Genomic DNA, 19,375 nt, shown 5'->3' with positions numbered 1-19,375 from the left:
TCTCAATGGCTCACGTCAGGGTCACTCGCCAATGTGGAGGATGAAAGAAAGGAGACGAGACCACTTCTCCTTCTGACTACACAGCCGTGGGGTCGTTTATTTCCCAACACAAACTTCAAGTCAACATGGTCATGATTTTCTAGCTGAAGAAACCTCAAATTGATACGCAACCACCTAAACAACATACTATTCCCAATACGATCAAATAGAAACTCGATTATCCAACTGTTTTCCAAATCAGACATTAAGAAATTGAGAACTAACTATATCACTTATCCTGTAAGCCCCAAGACAAAAGCCCATTTCAAAATTATGAATGATATTTATCCATCAAATGAGCTGTTAAGAAGGAGATTTGGTATTGATCATAATAACTGCAGCTTCTGTGATACAGAAATTGAAACTACTGATCATCTGTTTTTCCATTGCATGTACTCTGCGACATTTTGGGAGGATTTGCAGGACTGGCTGTTAACTAAAATCCAACTTGCTCCTCTCAAAAGAGAGAATATTGTGTTTGGTATTAACATGAAGGACATTAAGAGGGACTTGATTTTGAACAACCTGATACTCCTGGCGAAATGTTTCATCCACACATCCAAATGGAGGAAAATGAAACCCCTTTTTTTTTCTGTTTTCAAAAGGAACCTTGTGGACAATCATTTCAGTGCTTTGAGACTAACGAACAAAAAACATGAAAAATCTCTCCTCAGAGCTTATGAAGAATTGAAAATATTTGAGGACGCCTAGAGCAACTATGAAAAAGTGCAGACGTATTATCTTTAATTTGTTTTATCTATTAATTTTTTTATTCTCTATCATTTGTTATATATTTTATTTTATACAAGTTCTCTTTCTTACCTAAGGTGCCTTGCATGTTGAGAGATGTTTACTGTCATGGTTTGTATGCCCTTATGTTTTGTTATGCTTGCAAAAAAACAAAACAAAAAAAAAACAAACAAACTTCAAGTCAACAGCTTTTTAACCATCAAAACGATGCCCTCAAGTCTACCCACAATCCCCCCTGCTAACCCCTGAACCCACTGTCTTAAAGGGACCATCTCTTCCACATGGTGAATATCTAACCTGGGAGTAGGTCACTACAAGTCTCCGTTTAATTTTGATGCCTCCATATGACCAACATAAACAAATGAGACCATCAGAGGAGATTAGACATTGCAAATTCCAAATGCCTGTCACTTGGCACACAAACTGGATATGCAGCCACTAGATCCTTTCCTCGTTGCTGCTTATCTTGCAAACACCTGTTTTGCAAAAACACCACTACTACTCTTCTCTGCAAACAAAGTTGATCTTCTGTGAAACATTATTGCGTTTGTGCACAGGTGTGCGCAAACTCAACAAAAATTCTCAATTCCTGGTAGCAGCCAGCTTTGTAATGATCAACTAGAAAAGCATTCATGATTTTGATAGTGGTGGATTAGCTGTTGCCTTTCATATGTCAGCGACAAAGTTTCGAAGAAGACATTTGTGTTTCCATACATCTCCAGGATTGTCCCCGCCCCCCCCCCTTTTCTCCACAATTGTACCTGGCCAATCACCCCACTCTCTGAGCCATCCCGGTCGCTGCTCCACCCCCTCTGCCGATCCGGGGAGGGCTGCAGACTACCACATGCTTCCTCCGATACATGTGGCGTCACTAGCCACTTCTTTCCACCTGACAATGAGGAGTTTCGCCAGGGGGACGTAGCACGTGGGAGGATCACGCTATTCCCCCCAGTTCCCCCTCCACCCCAAACAGGCGCCCCGACCGACCAGAGGAGACGCTAGTGCAGTGGCCAGGACACATGCCCACATCCCGCTTCCTACCCGCAGACATGGCCAATTGTGTCTGTAGGGACGACTGACCAAGCCAGAGGTAACACTGGGAACCCGTGATCCCCGTGTTGGTAGGCAATGGAATAGATGCTGTTACCCAGACGCCCTCAGGAATGTCCCTTTATATGTTACTTTCAATTTGGACTGAGGTAGCGTTCCAGTTCTCATTCACGCTTCCTTTGTTTCAACTCTCAGCGACAACAGTCGGCCTACGACAACAGGAATCCAGCCAGAAGTTCATCTGTTGTTGCGCTAGCTCACTGGGTACCTTTGGTTTCATCTCAGGTCTCTCAAATAGCTTCCTCTGTAGCAACCAAACACTTTGATTGGCCCCGTGGGACTTGTCTCTGATTGAACTCACTTCAGAGTAGAGCCCAGTGTCTCAATGCTGTCCCTTTATCTCACCAATTTAAACCCCACTGCTTTACAAAGCCCTGGAGGACACAGACAATAGTGAGAATGCATGTGATATAAGCAAACCCAAACCGGGGGGGGGGGGCAGAAGTGGGAAAGTAAAGGCGGAGAAGAAGGGAGCAGATAAGTGAATAAAATTAAGAGTGGAAGTGAGAAGGGCCATGGAGGGGGCTAGGGACAAAAAAAGAGGACAGAGAAGACAAAGTGGCTTCAGTTCGGGCGACACACTTCGCTCCCCTCTCCCTGCGTGCCCTGCTGTGCGGTGACACCACAGCCTCATGAGCTGCTCGCCTGCAGGCCAGTCACTCACATTGTGATCACACATTGCGTCACACATGACTCATATACCACTAGCTAAGTATAGATGCCACAATCTATCATTCAAATGCGCACACACTGACCAAATGACCAATTCCATTGTCATTTAAATAAAGACACAGCGTGAAACACGTCATGAAAGAATGGCTTTTGAGCTACAAATGTCAGCGTGCCTGCAATCATCTATGCAACAGTTCAAAGCAATTAACTGGTGGCCTTCATTTTACATTATCGGCAAAGGAAGTCGTAACTATCAAAAAGATGAAGTGTGACAAATGAAGTTGCACAGCCTACACAAACTGCTTAGAGGTTAAGTCCTATTCACAAAAAGGTAGATTGTCTGATTTGTTATGTTGCCATACATCATAAGCTCCGATGTGTACTTCTGTGCTATTTTCTGTGATGGTCCATCTTGCTGTCTCTCCACAGGAAACTATCATGTGAATATGAATGAGTAAAGGCGCCAATTTTTTCCGCCACTTTTGTATTGACAATTGTTCAAAGATAGTGTAGCGCTCTCACCGCTCTAAAAAGATCAAATCCTGGCTTTGTGTGGCCTACAGTGATCTCCTTCTATCTAAATTTGGACAAACAACTGGACCTTTCAATGGCTTGGCCCGACCCCCATCAACTGCACAGAAGAGGCCTGGTCATGAGCTTCAATGTTATATAGATACGGAGCTGCAAAGATCACATGCTTTTCACAGGAAATAAAGATGGGGTAGACAGTGAGTATCTCATTTTTATCCACACAAGCATGGAAACCACAAGCATACAGAAAGCAGTCCTCGCATTACAAACAGGGGATAATTCCAAGAAGGGTCTCAATTCATTTACACATCCTTTCTACTAATTTCTAAAAATACTGTGCAACCTTTACTTAATGCATGGAGGAAGAAGGTTTGTTGGAGTTAGGTGACTGGAAAAGCAGAGGAACACCGCCGAGGATCAAACAGCCCACTTCTTCCTAACCAGGCACTTAGTTGCGTCCTACGCTGAGTCATGGTGGAATGCCAAGAACTCCGAACTAGAATGAATGTAAACTAGTTCTGTAACAAAACCAGAAATAGGAAATGCTCAAACATCCTGCAAAATAAGAATACAGGCAGGGACAGAAGCACATGAGTTAGGCCCCTTTTTTTCTCTGCTTGGTCAGACTCAGAGAGAGCCAAGGAAAAAGAAGCAATTGAACTTGCTTGAATGAGAACCGTGTTATTCTCCTGCACCAATACAGAAACGTAAACAACATTCATGCAGGGACATAAATACACTGGAATACACAGGAACCAGCCGACCTCACATTCGGTGCAGGGGTATCGTGCAAGATACACAGTCGACAGCAAACAATAAATATCATACCTTCTACGGACCTTTACAGATACAGCGACTTTGTTTATCAGTCAGGGTGATGTGAGGAACCTTTGAGCTTTATTGTTTCAGGAAAACTGGCCTCTGGATCGGATGCTCCTTATGTTAGTGCTTCTTGCTCTTTTTGCAACTCGAAACCACCAAAACCCAAAGTGGCGCCTATCCACAATTCTTTGCCACAAATGTGAATGTGTAGGACTTTGTAGTTTGCAGAAAAATGGATTTTACTTTACTGATTCAAATTTAACTTCTTCCGGGCATCCGGGTAGCGTGGTGGTCTATTCCATTGCCTACCAACACGGGGATCAGCGGTTCGAATCCCCATGTTACCTCCGGCTTGGTCAGGCATCCCTACAGACACAGTTGGCTGTGTCTGTGGGTGGGAAGTCAGATGTGGGTGTGTGTCCTGGTCACTGCACTAGCGCCTCCTCTGGTTGGTCGGGGTGTCTGTTCACTGGGGAGGGGGAACTGGGGGGAATAGCGTGATCCTCCTACACACTACGTCCCCCTGGCGAAACGCCTCACTGTAAGGTGAAAAGAAGCGGCTGGCGACTCCACGTGTATTGGAGGAGGCATGTGGTAGTCTGCAGCTCTCCCTGGATCGGTAGAAGGGGCGAAGCAGTGAAGAGTAGGGTAATTGGCTGAATACAATTGGGGAGAAAAAAAGGAGAGGGGGGGTTCAAAAATTTTTTATTTTTTTACTTCCTCCAAGAGTTACATTTGATTAACGCTTGGAAGAAGTCTATAGCATGCAAAACAAATATTTCTCCAAAAAAAAAGGAATTTCTAAGTTCAAAGTAGTATCTTTATTGTCCCTTACAGGGACATTGGTTTGCACCCAGGATATACAAAAATGCACAAAACATACAAAAAACACCAAGGCACTAAATGGACAACAGCAAACAACAGGACGTAGTGGGCAAAGAGATTTAAAAGAGTTCATTCAGCATCGAGGTCAGAGTGCAGATGTCAAGTATGCAGTCTGTGCAAAAATTTGATGACTAAAACTGCACAGGTGACCACAAATTTGCATATTACAGACGTTCCCTATACAGTAAATTATTTTTCACCGCAACTTAAAATAACTTGCTAACTGACTGGGTGGTCTTGAGCCCGTGGTTGGGAACCGCTGGCTTATCCAGTACTGCTGCTCTTGTCAGAACTGCCACAGACTAACATATTGTCCAGGAGGTTGCACAGGATGTGGGCTTCAAACCTGCATCTCTTTGACTCAGCTAAAGGCAAACCCACTCTCCCAGTCACAGACATGCACGCTCCCAGGGTCTCAGACTAGATCACTCAAACTACAGTCAAAGGTAGACGAAAGCTCAGAAGAAGACAAGTCGATCCCCTTTTCAACAATTAGAGTGAACCACCAACAAACTGCTCGGGTTGGGTAAAAGCAAGCCGTCTCACGCTATGTAAATGGGAGACTCGAGGCCCTCTGAGACGGTCATTCACGGCCTGGAAAAAAGAGCCTCTTTCTTCTATTGGCTTTCAGATTAGAGTAACAAGACGTGCATTTCCTGTTAATTCTCCTATGCTAATGAAGAGTCCTGAGTCAGCCAAATGCATACAGGAGTGAGTGCTCAGCCTCAGAAGTAGTGCGTGTGTGTGTGTGTGTGTGTGTGTGTGTGTGTGTGTGTAACTAGTTGAGCACATAAACCTCCTTGCCTTACTCAACTTTCAGACACATCCATCCTGTTTGATGAAATAAATGTTGGCCACAATAAACAAAACGCAGTTACAAATCAGGTGGGTGACAAGCTACACGTTTTGGAAGTGTGTGTGTGTGTGTGTGTGTGTGTGTGTTCGTTCATAAGAACCAAAAGCTCGAACTGTTATTGTTTACTTCTCCAACATTACCCCCTGTTTCTCTCTCTGCAGCAGCTCGCAAAAACTCTTGCACAGTGGACAAACGTGCACCACATCCAGACTCCGGTGTGTGACGTGCAGTTCATTTCGACATTATCTCCTCATCAAACTTAAAAAACCGACTGAAATAATTCCCATGATTGTCCATCATCACTGCGTGGAGTAAGACACTTTGGCCTGTTGCCAAAATCCCATGCCAGAGTTTAACCCGAATTTGACGCGGTTTTCAACATCCCACATTTCCGTTATGAGGCACGATGTCTACTTCTTCCCTCTCTTTACGTCTGATATCCCGACCGAAGCCTTTCTAAACACCTACATGTCAACTATTTCTGCACTGCAAACCAAGTCTCGCGTCTCATGATTTCCGCTTAGCAGTTTAAAAAAAAACCCGATGAAAATTGTCATGCTTGGGAATTTCTCGTTTTACTTACCTGCGCGACTGTCGGGCACGAAAGAGGATCATTAATCTCCCAGTCGATAGTCAATTATCGATTTTAGGTGCTTTCTGCTAAGCAGCTCGCCGCGATGCCACTTCTCCGGTCTGTGGCTGGTCTGCAGCGCTGGCAGGCAGACAAGCTTCAATGGACTAGAGCCCTACGGAAGGAGAGTTTAACCAAGCTACCAACTTCAACATCGTCTATGCGTACAAGTTTATTCCTAAATTCGAGAAACAAAAAAACCCCCAAAACTAATTGGTTTTTTTTTTTTAATTTATCGAAGCCAGTAGTCTACGTATTGATAAGTTTAAGGTAGCTAATTATCTGCACTATTTCTTTTTAGCAATGCGTGTACAAATATGTTAAACCCCAAAAAAAACATAAGGAAAGTGAATATACCGAAAATTTTTAAATATTTGCCAGAGCAAATGTTTAGAATTTATACATATATATATATATATATATATATATATATATATATATATATATATATATATATATATATATATATATATATATATATATGAAATGTTGATTTTAATGCGCATCTGAAGTCATGTGCGCTAAATATGCATCCTGCCAATTTAGCAGGGGAGTGGCTAACACTGCGTAGCCTAGCATGAACGCCACGGATACCCTCCGTGGTCAAACCCTGTCTCGTGTAGGACTCTGATCCCTGCGAATGCAGCTGCGCCCGTACGGTCCTCTTAATCCGGGGCTTTAGTAGTGATGCAATGTTTCCAGATGTGGAAGAATAAGAGAGAGAGAAAAAAAAACGTGTTTGGTCTTGTCTGGGGAGCGACAGCTTTGTTTCTAGGCAAAAATCATTTAAAGATTTAGTCGCTTTAAAAAAGGGGAACAAAGTAACAGTCAAAGCAACCCCGAATATGGAAAGAAATAGGGTTCATAGTGTCTATGCTGTGTGATTCGAAGTCAACAAAACGTTTCAGCCCTTTACTTTTGTGTTGCGTGATATGAAGCTTCGCGATGTTGTAGTTCTTCATAAAACAGGCGCAGTACAAATGATAAGGTGCTCGGCTGAATCAGTGTCAAGGCTGTCTGTCTGTCTAGAGGCGGTGGAGGAGGGAGTGGGAAGTGGGTGGATGTGTTCAACTCATAACGTCAGGTTTTGCCAGATGGCACATCGTAGCGGAGGTGCTTTAAACTCATAGCCAGTCTCATCATTTCTACCGCAGTATTGGAAAGGTCAGAAGTCAGTTCTCAGTGGATTGTCGCCCTACCAACACAGCTGCTATTAAATTTATCCCTTGCTTTGGAACTCCGAGTTCTTAAGTTTAACCATCAGCCAGTTTGTACTGCAACCACAAGGATATTAGAAAATGGCTTGATTTTTCAAATGGATGTCTTGAGTCAAAGTCGACATCCCATTTTTCATATGCATTATGCATCGCAAGCACCAAGGAAAGCAGAGATAGCTGGCCGAGATTACATGTTTGTGTGCAAAAACTGTCAAGAAGTCTGTATATGCTAAACATTGTGTATCTCGAGACTGTTTCACCAATCAAAACTTTTTTTTTAAATCACATTGCAACTGTTTTGAGCATGTCCAAATGTCACGGACCATTTTCACCACAAGGGAGAACAGAGCCCACAGTGCCACAGTCAGTTGAGACTTTAGAGATCACTTAGATGATTAAATGTTTCTCTCTCTCCCAATAAACGTTGTGTCCAAATGAACTGATTCAACTTTCTTTGACTTGAGCCCACAAATAAACTTCAGAGATGCGAGGTTTAACAGTAAACCAACAAGTATTTGGAAATCTCATTTAATAAAGTGTCAAAAGTATAATGTTTCAGAACAGGCCTGTTTAGAGAAAATCAGATGAACCATGGGATTTCAAAAGTTGCAGCTTAGGAATCTGAATAATTAAAAAGAGGAGGGGTGGGAAAGACCAAGTAAAGATAAAATTGTCTCGATGCATGCTAAATAATCCAGGTAAGAAAACCAAGAAGGCTGAATCAGTTCATCTGGATACAACGTTTACTGACAGATATGTTTCATCACTCATCTAAGTGACATCTTCAGTCTAAACTGACTGCAGGTATCCCCAGTTTAGACTGAAGATGGCACTTAGTTGAGTGATGAAACATATCTGTTAATAAATGTATCCAGATGAAATGATTCAACCTTCTTTGATAAAGATAACACTGGACAGCTAAATCTAAGGCCAGAGAAAACCTTTGGAGGCCTGAGCAAACACAGGAAAAACATAGGGAATATTTTCTAAGCTATGTCCTCCTCTCCCTCCTCTTCAAATTCGCCCTCATCCTCTGCAGTGGCGTCTTGGTACTGCTGGTACTCTGACACCAAGTCGTTCATGTTGCTCTCTGCCTCTGTGAATTCCATTTCATCCATACCCTCACCAGTGTACCTGGAACGGAGTAAAAGAAGGTCAGTTACATGCTCTTAACAGAGCACAACGTTATAAAATTATGGCAAAAAGGAAAAAAAATATTGTGCATTAACATTGCATTTGATTTAAATGTACTCAACAAAATGAAATTAACATGCAGGTAGCATTTGAGTCTTAGAATACCATCAGTGAGCAGCACCCCTGGCTGATGCAAGGGAAAACTGCAGCCTCAGCACAGGAAGCAGTTCCTGCTAACACAATCAACTTCCTTTTCTACATACCAGTGGAGGAAGGCTTTGCGGCGGAACATGGCAGTGAACTGTTCAGAGATGCGCTTGAACAGCTCCTGAATGGCCGTGCTGTTGCCAATGAAGGTCGCAGCCATCTTGAGACCTCGGGGTGGGATGTCACAGACGGCTGTCTTGACGTTGTTTGGAATCCATTCCACAAAGTAACTGCTGTTTTTGTTCTGTACGTTGAGCATCTGCTCGTCCACCTCCTTCATGGACATACGGCCACGGAAGATGGCAGCCACGGTGAGGTAGCGCCCATGGCGTGGGTCACAGGCCGCCATCATGTTCTTGGCATCAAACATTTGCTGAGTGAGCTCTGGAACAGTCAGTGCCCTGGAAGCAGACAGATGAGAGCCCATTTGATTATTGGAATTTTTCTGTATTCAAACACATTCACAACAATCTGGTGAGACCCCCATTCAGAGGTGTAAAAAACAGGTCCAGAAAGTACAAGTCCAAGCCATGTATTTGCTCCACCTATGTTACTAAACCAGCTGATTTCATCAACTACTTTCCCCTACCTAGTTGGAGGAGTGGTGTTGACTAGAATCTGCTGGTGTACATAGGTGGAGCAAATACACGGTTTGAACTTTTACTTTCTGGATCTGGTTTTTAGACCTCGGCCCCCACTGAATGTGCGAGTCCACAAAACATATTTCACGTCAAAAAGCATTTCCAAACAGCTTCCCTACCTGTACTGCTGGCTGCCCCGGCTTGTCAGGGGTGCAAAGCCTGGCATAAAAAAGTGCAGACGGGGAAAGGGCACCATATTGACAGCCAGTTTCCTCAGGTCAGCATTGAGCTGACCAGGGAAGCGCAGGCAAGTGGTGACCCCACTCATGGTGGCAGAAACCAGGTGGTTGAGGTCACCATAGGTGGGCGTGGTCAGTTTGAGTGTACGGAAGCAGATGTCATACAGGGCCTCGTTGTCGATGCAATAGGTCTCATCTGTGTTCTCCACCAGCTGGTGGACAGATAAGGTGGCATTGTAGGGCTCCACCACTGTGTCTGACACCTGGTAGAGGACACATGAAAGAAAAGGAGATCAGAACATGAGCTCAAATACAAGCAAGGTATCACTAAAGTATTAAGAGCTTTTGAATTCCTAACAAAGAAGCATAGCTGGTGGACTGTATTCTCTGCAGTCTGTTAGTCCAAAACAGAAATTAGACAAATGGACTTATGGCTTATGTGAATTTTTTTCCCCCTTACCTTGGGTGATGGTACCACACTGAAAGTGTTCATAATCCTATCTGGGTACTCTTCACGGATCTTGCTGATAAGTAAGGTGCCCATGCCAGAGCCGGTGCCACCGCCCAGTGAGTGTGTGAGCTGGAAGCCCTGGAGGCAGTCACAGCTCTCTGCCTCCTTCCTCACCACATCCAGGACAGAGTCCACCAGCTCTGCTCCCTCAGTGTAGTGGCCCTTAGCCCAGTTGTTACCAGCTCCACTTTGACCTGTGAACAGGAACATAATGGAGCACACACACACCAGTAAACTGCTAGTGTGTCAAAAAACCTCACAAACTTCTTACTTTGTTGGATTATAAGTTCAGGGTGGTCTTACTGCAAACATTTATATCATCCTGGAGTCTGTTAGACATAATTATGAACCACTAATGCTTCTGTACAATTAATAGGTTAAACTGTTAATGTAAACGCTACTAAATTTATTACTCCCCTAAAATAATAGTCCTATTGCTTACCATCAATTAGCATGGTTTCTTCAAATGAACACTAACTTGGTTACAATTCAGTTAAATGTCTTTATGCATGCTCAATAATCCTGGTAAGAAAATCAATAAAGTTGAATTAGTTCATCTGGACACAATGCTTGACAGAAACGTTTCATCACTAATTTAAGTGACTTCTTCAGTCTAAACTAACTACAGGTATCCCCACCCTTAAAAATAATACAGTTGCATAATGACCGAAACTAATGTTCAGTTTCATATTACAAATAGGTGTGACCATTAACTAGTTCCAATGGTCATGTGTACTATTTACAGAGGATTTGGGAATGTTTGCAATCACAGCATTGTAAGATGGCGACAGATGTACTTTTAGCCCCCCCCCCCTTGGTTCAGGGTTGGTTGTTAATGATCACAGCTATTAGTTTCAGTCATTATGCAACTGTATTGTTTATAAGGGTGGGGATACCTGGTGACTGAAGGGGTCACTTAGATGAATGATGAAACATTTCTGTCAATAAACGTGTCCAGATGAACTGATTCAACTTTCATTGAAATTCAGTTAAATCTGAAACCAGATTTATTTAATGCAGTGTAAGTTATAAAATTGCTTTTGAAAACGTAATAAATGCAGTTCGAGTCTGTACCACAACCTGGTACAAGTCACTGACCATATTAAAATACCTACCAAAGACAAAGTTGTCTGGTCTGAAGACCTGACCAAAGGGACCAGATCTCACAGAGTCCATGGTGCCCGGCTCCAAATCGACCAACACAGCACGTGGAACATACTTGCCACCTGGTGATGCATACACAATAGTATGAATTATCAAAAAGAATTAATCATAACTTTGAAATTAATCATAGCTTAAGTTATCTCATTTTAAATATATTTAAGATCGAGATTTGGCATTCCCATCGCCTTTCGTTCCAACTGGAAAAAACTAAAATAAATATCAATAAGGGTTATTCTCATATTATGTCACACATTACGTGACGGCAACACATCCACCATGTTGGAGGACAACGGCGCCAATCCAAAGGATACTGTATTTCTGTCACTGCACGATGCCAAATGTTTTCTAAACAGTCAGAGTGGACAGAACTTGTTTCAAGTTTTGATTCAGCTGTCGTGGCTCGATATTTTACAATGGTTAATTTCTGCGCTGTTTTTGGTTTTTCCAACTGAGCTGACAGAGAGCGTAACAAGTCCTACTTTTGTTTTCCAAAGATAATCAGCCATCAAGGATAAGAAACTCGAAGGCTGTAGAGGAAAGAAGAAAATGGATATCGACGATAAGGAAGATCTTACAGATGAAAAATTATCATGCAGAAGTTAAGATACCTGCTTTTACAAAAGGGAAAAGGTAACTTGTTCCTTTAGAAATTGAGGCAACAATAAAAAATGCATCTGTCCGCATCCATGTGGAGTGTGTCATTGGCCTAGTACGGAGAAAATTTACAATTTTACAAGGAATTTTACCAACAGACTACCTCAGTAATAAGGATAGTGCTGGTATGACAACAGTGGATAAAACTGCCTTGGTTTCTTGTGCATTGACAAATGTGTGACTCAGTAGTTCCTTCAGACTGATACAACTTTCCAATTATATGTTATTCATTGTATAAAACTGTTGTTTTTTTAAGAAACAAACGCATTTAAAAATACATTCAACATTTCAATTTTATTAGACATTTTTCAATCGTGTGTCAATCACCATCAGCAGTTATAAGCTAAATCTTAAAATTACATGGTTTGAATTAGTACAAGAGGGAGATAAACTGCTTTTGTTTTGTAAATTTGTTAACATATCGGCCTAATATATCGATTAGTGCGATTTTTTCCATATATCTCTCCTAGGTTTTTCCATCCGAAGCTTGTTCATAATTCTTGATCGAAACCATCGCGGAATTGCACGAGATTGGCCTAAAAGCCGAGAATCGAATCTGATCCTTTGCGCCGTTCGGCCACAACTTTGAATGAATCACAACTGTCTTCCCACATGGCGAAGCTGTTCGTTGTCAATGAAAAAGTCACGTGATCGAGAATAACCCATTAACGAAATGATAACTTAAATGAAAAAATGGTTGACAAAGTAAATGCCCCCCCCTCCCCAAAGCAAAGTACCAGCGATAATGTTTGGTTAACTACTCGATTAACTGTACGTGAAATGTGGGGCCCTCTTGGGTGATGAGATTTTGGAGAAAATCGTATTGCTTAGCCCGGTATTTTAAACAAATGTTTACTTGCCTTAACGTTTAAATTCATTTTGCGCGTATAATCTCCATTGGGCTCTTTTTAAACTTTTTTTCTGTTAAGTCCCCCCCCCCACACCTGAAACGGAAATTGCATGAACGGAAATGGAATCGCGCGTTTCCTAATGCGAAGTGTTCCGGATGAAAAAAGACGGTTAGGCGGGAACCTTGCGAGGGGAGGCGCCCAATTTGACTGACACCCGAAAGCGAGCGCGCGTGCTTTTTGAAAATCGAAAAATTTGGGAAGGAATCAGGGGTGAAATTACGGGTCACACAAGCGCGAGCTGTCAAACACCCCAGATTCCTGGAAATGCGTAAACTCGAGCCATTTCTGGCGCAGCCACTGGGTTTTGGGGAAGGGAAGTAGCGTTTTGCTCAAGGTGCAACCGAAAACACACGTCCCACGGCGATCGGTGAGAGGGAAAGCCGTGACCGCGAATTTACGTTACAGGATTTACAAAGTGGTGTGGGGGTTGGGCAGCTAAATGACCACTGTCACATTTTATTGGACGAGCTTTTTTGGGGTACGCCCCCCGAGTGCAGACGTGAGTCTTTCACAGGCAAGAAAGCGTTTTCAAGGAAAATAAAGAATGGATTTTTCTCCATAGAATTTCAGGCCGATTATTTTTTTGTCAAATATTTGGCATGATTTGATATCAAGATGCATATTAGGTGCAAAAAAAGGTATAACACAATGAAAAACATTTTTCGTTTCATGGGGTCTTTAAAGATATGCGGTGGCACAGGACGTATGATTGTAATAGCACCCTGGGAATTGGTTATGACTTAGGGCAATGTAAATAAAATGTGACATAACTTTATTTTAAATTTAGTATTAATAGTAATTTAACATTACGTTTCAGATTAGACAACCTCTACACTTGGCATACGGCGCTGTTCGGGCTTTATGGACACTGAGAACAGACAACTGGCATAAACTCGACACCATTTAGTCACAAACCTATTGGAATTTCGTAGTTGGAAATTAAAATCATTGGATATTGATTTCATCTGACGACAACCGAAACAATAAAATGTGTAAAACGTAACTTTAGATATGCTCACATCGTATTAGGCAAACAGTGCAATATACTCGTTCTGATGTTGTTTAAGGGCGATCTTAAAAAGGTTCCTAGGCTGAAACTTGCTGTTGTGTAGTTGTTGGGGCATTTATGAAATGCTTTCTTTTAAATTTCGGTAACCAAATACAATTACAAACAGACAATGCCACTGAATTAGTTGACGGAAGATCTAAATCAAGTTAAGAGAATTCTAAATTTAAAATAATTACCATTACATAACGATTACTTAAGTGAACGTACTCGATTGTCGAGGTGAGCTAATCTATCGTATCTTGGTAACGGGACAACATATTAGCGTAGCTGCCAGTGGAAAACGTAGTGAGAGATTTTCTAGTGGCTTCCCGGAGGACGTGTGCCTCCTGGTTGCCTCCTGGTCACTGGTTACAGAAGCTATATGTTCTGTTCTCCTGCCAAGTAAATGTAGCTTCCCACGAGTTTGCTAGGCTAATTTTGGCACCTTACCTGTCGCTTCGTTGTAATAAACGTTAATTCTTTCCAGCTGCAAGTCGCTGTCCCCGCGGTATGTTCCACTGGGGTCGATGCCATGTTCGTCGCTTATCACCTCCCAAAACTAACAAAAAGATGGGGACACAAATGAAGGACAGATATTAAATTAGCAGACTAACAAGCATGGCTTCCCTTACGGCGAAAAGTTGGCTATGTGCACCGGAGCGTTAGCTTTCTTCTCATGTTAGCTAGATTAGTTAACTTAACGCTAGTTACCCGCCCAAACCAATCCATATACAGATGACAAATTTTAAATAACTTTTAAAGTACAAAGTCGTCTCAACCTTAGCTCCAATTTGATTGCCGCACTGGCCTGCCTGCAAATGCACAATTTCCCTCATCTTGGTCGAAATTGACAACTTCTCAACGACGGAGACAATACTTGCTGACAAGGTTCGCGCTCCGATTAATCAACGAACTAACCTGCAGCGATAAAACGTTACCAAACGTTAACGGACTGTTAAATTCATTGGTCAAATAACATGTCAATCAAACAAGACCTTTATTGTGATTGGCCAATATACGTCCAAAGTGGTTTTTATTGGTCAGTGTTTGAGGTGGGAACGCCCCCGTTGCCATTGGCGATAGAAATAACACTACGCGGAAAAAAAATGAAACGCTGTGTGTGTGTGTGTGTGTGTGTGTGTGTGTGTGTGTGTGTGTGTGTGTGTGTGTGTGTATGTGTGTGTGTGTGTGTAAGCCGATCTTTAACGACTCAACTAATACAAACTGGCACAAGCGGGTCTAATACAACGCGGACACACCATGTCAGGGTTGATCAGGTTCTCATTTGAAGCCCAGAAATGTTCAATGATGTAAAACGGGCAAAGATGAGATAGTTGAGAAAGTAAAGTACCACCTGTTAAAAGCATGATTATTTTATGTTTATTTTAATCTTATAGCCCACCTTGAATGGTTTGGGCATAGCCTGGTTACAATTCTTCGATCCCTCTGCGGACAGTGTCCAAATTTCCCCCGCACGCTGGACACAATGGAGTTCATTCAGCAAGAAAATAAATAGTTCCGGTCATGAATCAACCCAATTGTTTTAACCTAACTGCAGCCCTTTGTTTCACGCAGAAATTACACCGTAGTGGTTTACAATTGAATCGGTGGCTCTAAAACGCTGACCAATCTTCCTATCTAACTAGGCTACAAATCCGGGGGAAGTCCCCGTGAAATCGGGTTGTTTTTACCGCTCTCGAGCACGGGAGCGCTTGAGAACCTGAAATGTATATCTTCCCGGTTTACAGGAAAATTATGCAATAACGCCATACGGTCGTCTTCTAACCTAATTTCTTTTTCTTTCTTTTTTATGTTAGGTTAACAATTCGATAGGTTAATTTAAATTGTTCACTTCAAAACTGCTGAAGGTTTTTCGCTGCTTGTGAAAAAAGGCAAGCTAGCAGAGGATGGTTTCGATCCATCGACCTCTGGGTTATGGGCCCAGCACGCTTCCGCTGCGCCACTCTGCTGCGCAGCATCCGCTCTTCATCATAGGTACATAAAGGGAAAAAAGGAAATCATGTACTTATTTCGCATGACATTTAACGTGCAATTGGGAATCATTTCCACCACCACAATATTACAGTTCTTCTCAATCGCGTTGGCTCATTTTTTTTTAAAACAGTCTCAACATTCTCTAAACTGTAAGTGCAACTGTCACAGCTGTTTTATGGGAAATCATAACTCTTCTGCATGTCTGCAAAATGTAGTAACTCACGCTAAATATTTAATTCGTGCTTCACAACCTCGCTATTGTGTCAGTAAATTGGCCATAGCCATCAAAATTAAGTTTTGCTTTTTTGTCATCGTGCTGCATCCAAGAGTTGAGAGCAGTGAATGACATTGGCATCCCTATGACACCTCTGGTGGCAGACACCAATTCAGTTCTGGCTTCTCTCCCTTCTGATTCAACATATTACACAATTGTTGGTCTGTGCTCAGCATTCTTTTCCATTGCACTGCATCCAGATAGTAAGTACCTTTATGCTTTCACTCATGATGGCAAGCAATATACCTGGACCAGGATGCCTCAACGTGATACTGAGAGCCCTGCAGTTTATGCTGCTGTTATTAAAAAAGCTCTGGAGACCGTTGTACTAGAAAGGGACACTACTCTGTTACAGTATGCTGATGACTTGTCAGTTGCGTCTCCATCTAAGGAATCATGCAGAAAAGACTGTTAACCTCCTCACTCGCCTTGCTAATGCTGGTCACCGAGCGTCCCTCCCAAAACTGCACTTTTACCTTCCTACCGTAACTTATCTGTATCATGGTATATTCCCTAAGGGACAAAGACTCTTCAAACAGAGTGACAGCCCTCTGCTCTGCCCCAAAACCTGCCACTAAGCAACAAATGCTCTCCTTTCTGGGAATGGCTAACTGCTGCAGACATTGGATTCATGACTGTAGAGCAATAGACAGTGTTCTAAGAGCCTCCACTCTGATGCCCCCAACAATATCCAATGGTCCCCTGAAATGGACACTGCTTCTGACAAACTGGAACTTGTTTTCTCCACTGCTCCTGCTCATGGCCTACCAGACTATAATTTACCTGTTTCCATCTGTATGTACATGAAACTGAAGGTTTTGCTAATGGGACTTTGGTACAAAAACATGGCTCTCACTATAGACCTGTAGCTGATTACTCTGTTCAGTTGTCACCTGTTGTAAGGGGTATGTCTACCTGTCTCAGATCTATTGCAGCCATTTCTGAAATGATAGAAAAGTCAGCTCCCATTGTAGTAGCACATGATGGGCCCCTTCACTTAACCCAGCCTTGCTGCTGCCTATCTGAGAACCATCCAATGATTTTTTTTAAAATTCATTTAGTTTTGGTATATGTGTTAGCATGTTCTTGTAGTTTTTGGATGTGTTTTTGTCTTTGTGTTGTACTGCTGTGGGCTGGGTGAAACAACATTTCCTTTCATTTCATGTATGCAAGCGCATGAAGTGAAATGACAAATAAAGTGTTCCTGATTCCTGATTCCTGATGTGAACACGACTGTGAACAGATTATAGAGACTTGTACTTAACCAAGACCAGATTTAAAACAGATGCCTTTATTGAATTCATACTTGGCATTATCTATACATTGATGGCTCATTTATTAGACCCAATGACAAAGTATATAAATCTGGTTATACAGTGGTCTCTGACTTTGATGTACAGGGGTGGGCAATTTTATTCAGACTTGTGGCTCCACTCTGATGGTAGGCTCATGTGTCCTAAATCTCTCCTCCATGTTCTGGCCCAAGTATCCCATGGGCCTCTCACATGTCAAGAAAGTGGGGATGAGTCACATTATCAGAACTCAGTGGTTTGCTCCTGGTATAACAGTAACAGCAGTAGCAGGAAGGTGCATTATCTGCCTGTAAAACAAAGGTAAGGCCATTGCAAAGCACGAACATCTACCACCATCAGGTCCTTTTATAATTATGCAACTAGATTTTGTACATTTTGTCTAACCTTCGGATGAGACATTAAAACCAAGGTCCTGACTCACTGTGGTCATTAAAGATCCCATGGCACTTATCACAAGAGTAGGGGGTCCCCCCTGTGTCCTGGCAAAATTCCCAAGCTGGCTCTCTCCATCTGGCCACCTCATCATCCCCCCATGTAATTAGCTCAATGATTCTTCCCTCTCCACCTCAAGCTGATGTGTGGTGAGCGTTCTGGTGCAAAATGGCTGCTGTGCATCACGTGATCCACACCTCCTTCACTGTGAAGCACTTTAGGTGTCTAGATAAAGTGCTAATCCATTATTATTATTGTTGTTGTTGTTATTATTATTATTACAAAAGTTTCATAAGAAACTTCATAAAAGTGTGGCAACACGTAAAACCTGCTGAAAAAGAGTGAAAAGTATAGGTAGCACAACTAATCTTGCACTCCAAGACTAGGAACACACTAGAGGATAATTGGCCCGATTTGCCCCTCTTGAGAATTGAGGAGGTGGTTCAGATTTGAAGCTGCTTGGAACTGATTATCTTCCCATATAAGCCTGTCTTTAGCCTCCTGATCTACTCGTAAGCCAGTTAGGGGTGTCTCAATTATACATTTTTTTAAAAATATTTTTGCCCTGTGATGAACTGGCGGCCTGTCCAGGGTGTCTCCCCACCTGCTGCCCAATGACTGCTGGGATAGGCTCCAGCTTCCCTGTGACCCTGAGAGCAGGATAAGCGGTTTGGATAATGGATGGATGGATGGATATGCCTCCATGTAAGGGACTGAAATACCTTTTGGTAATTGTAGATATGTTCTCAAAGTGGGTTGAAGCATTCCCCACCAGAAAAGAAGATGCAAATACAGTGGTGAAATTCTTTATGAAAGAAGCAATTCCAAGGTCTGGCATACCACAAGGCATCAACAGTGACGGGAACTCGATTCACCTCTTAAGTCACTAAAGCAATGTGCCAAGTTGAGAGAATGAAAGATAAAATCAAAGAAAAGATACCAAAAACAATTCATACAACTGGATTTGGTCAGAAGCTCTCCCGCTTATGCTCTATGCTATCAGGTGTACCCCCAACAGAACAACACGTGTATAAGTCCACATTAAGTTCTGATGAGGAGACCCATGCCTACAGGTGCAAGCCTGCCTTTATCACCTCACAGAGCTTCACTAATGTGGACAGATGAAAACACAAATCAATTTTATTTTTATAGCCCAATATCACAAATTACAAATTTGCCTCAGTGGGCTTAACAGCAACGCAGCATCCTGTCCTTAGACCCTCTCATCAGATAAGGAACAACTCCCTAAAAAACAAAAACAAAAAACATTTAACAGGGAGAAAAAATAGGAAGAAACCTCAGGGAGAGCAACAGAGGAGGGATCTCTCTCCCAAGATGGACAACATGCAATGGATGTTGTGTTTATGCAATTCACACAATACAAGATTGAAAGAGGATA

At 42.4% G+C, this 19,375-nt stretch overlaps 2 protein-coding genes and 1 non-coding gene across 5 annotated transcripts in view; all 3 read right to left on the bottom strand.

The window, feature by feature from the left end:
• wipf1b (WAS/WASL interacting protein family, member 1b) overlaps nucleotides 1-6,361 on the bottom strand; it is a 58,429-nt gene extending 52,068 nt beyond the window's left edge. For 2 of the 3 annotated variants that reach the window (XM_056291878.1, XM_056291881.1), the window contains exon 1: nucleotides 6,249-6,361. The gene's annotated coding sequence lies outside the window, so the exon portion shown is untranslated. The remainder of the gene's footprint in view (nucleotides 1-6,248) is intronic. The other variant, XM_056291880.1, reaches the window with a different exon arrangement.
• A 1,657-nt stretch (nucleotides 6,362-8,018) lies between these two features.
• On the bottom strand, nucleotides 8,019-14,851 carry LOC130122940 (tubulin beta-4B chain-like). The gene is made up of 7 exons (XM_056292021.1): nucleotides 14,742-14,851; nucleotides 14,413-14,521; nucleotides 11,301-11,411; nucleotides 10,135-10,379; nucleotides 9,615-9,937; nucleotides 8,911-9,255; nucleotides 8,019-8,647 (listed from the first exon to the last, which is right to left on the bottom strand). The coding sequence occupies exons 1-7, from the start codon at nucleotides 14,796-14,798 to the stop codon at nucleotides 8,500-8,502; spliced, it is 1,338 nt and encodes a 445-aa protein (XP_056147996.1). The 5' UTR covers nucleotides 14,799-14,851; the 3' UTR covers nucleotides 8,019-8,499.
• A 1,009-nt stretch (nucleotides 14,852-15,860) lies between these two features.
• trnam-cau (transfer RNA methionine (anticodon CAU)) lies at nucleotides 15,861-15,932 on the bottom strand. Its single transcript has one exon. It is a non-coding gene; the product is annotated as a tRNA-Met (tRNA).
• Between the last annotated feature and the right edge of the window lie 3,443 nt (nucleotides 15,933-19,375).

This window comes from Lampris incognitus, chromosome 13 (genome assembly GCF_029633865.1).
Source record: "Lampris incognitus isolate fLamInc1 chromosome 13, fLamInc1.hap2, whole genome shotgun sequence".
Lineage (NCBI taxonomy): Eukaryota > Metazoa > Chordata > Actinopteri > Lampriformes > Lampridae > Lampris > Lampris incognitus.
Note: the sequence above shows the minus strand (reverse complement) of the source record. Positions and strands in the feature narration are given on the sequence as shown.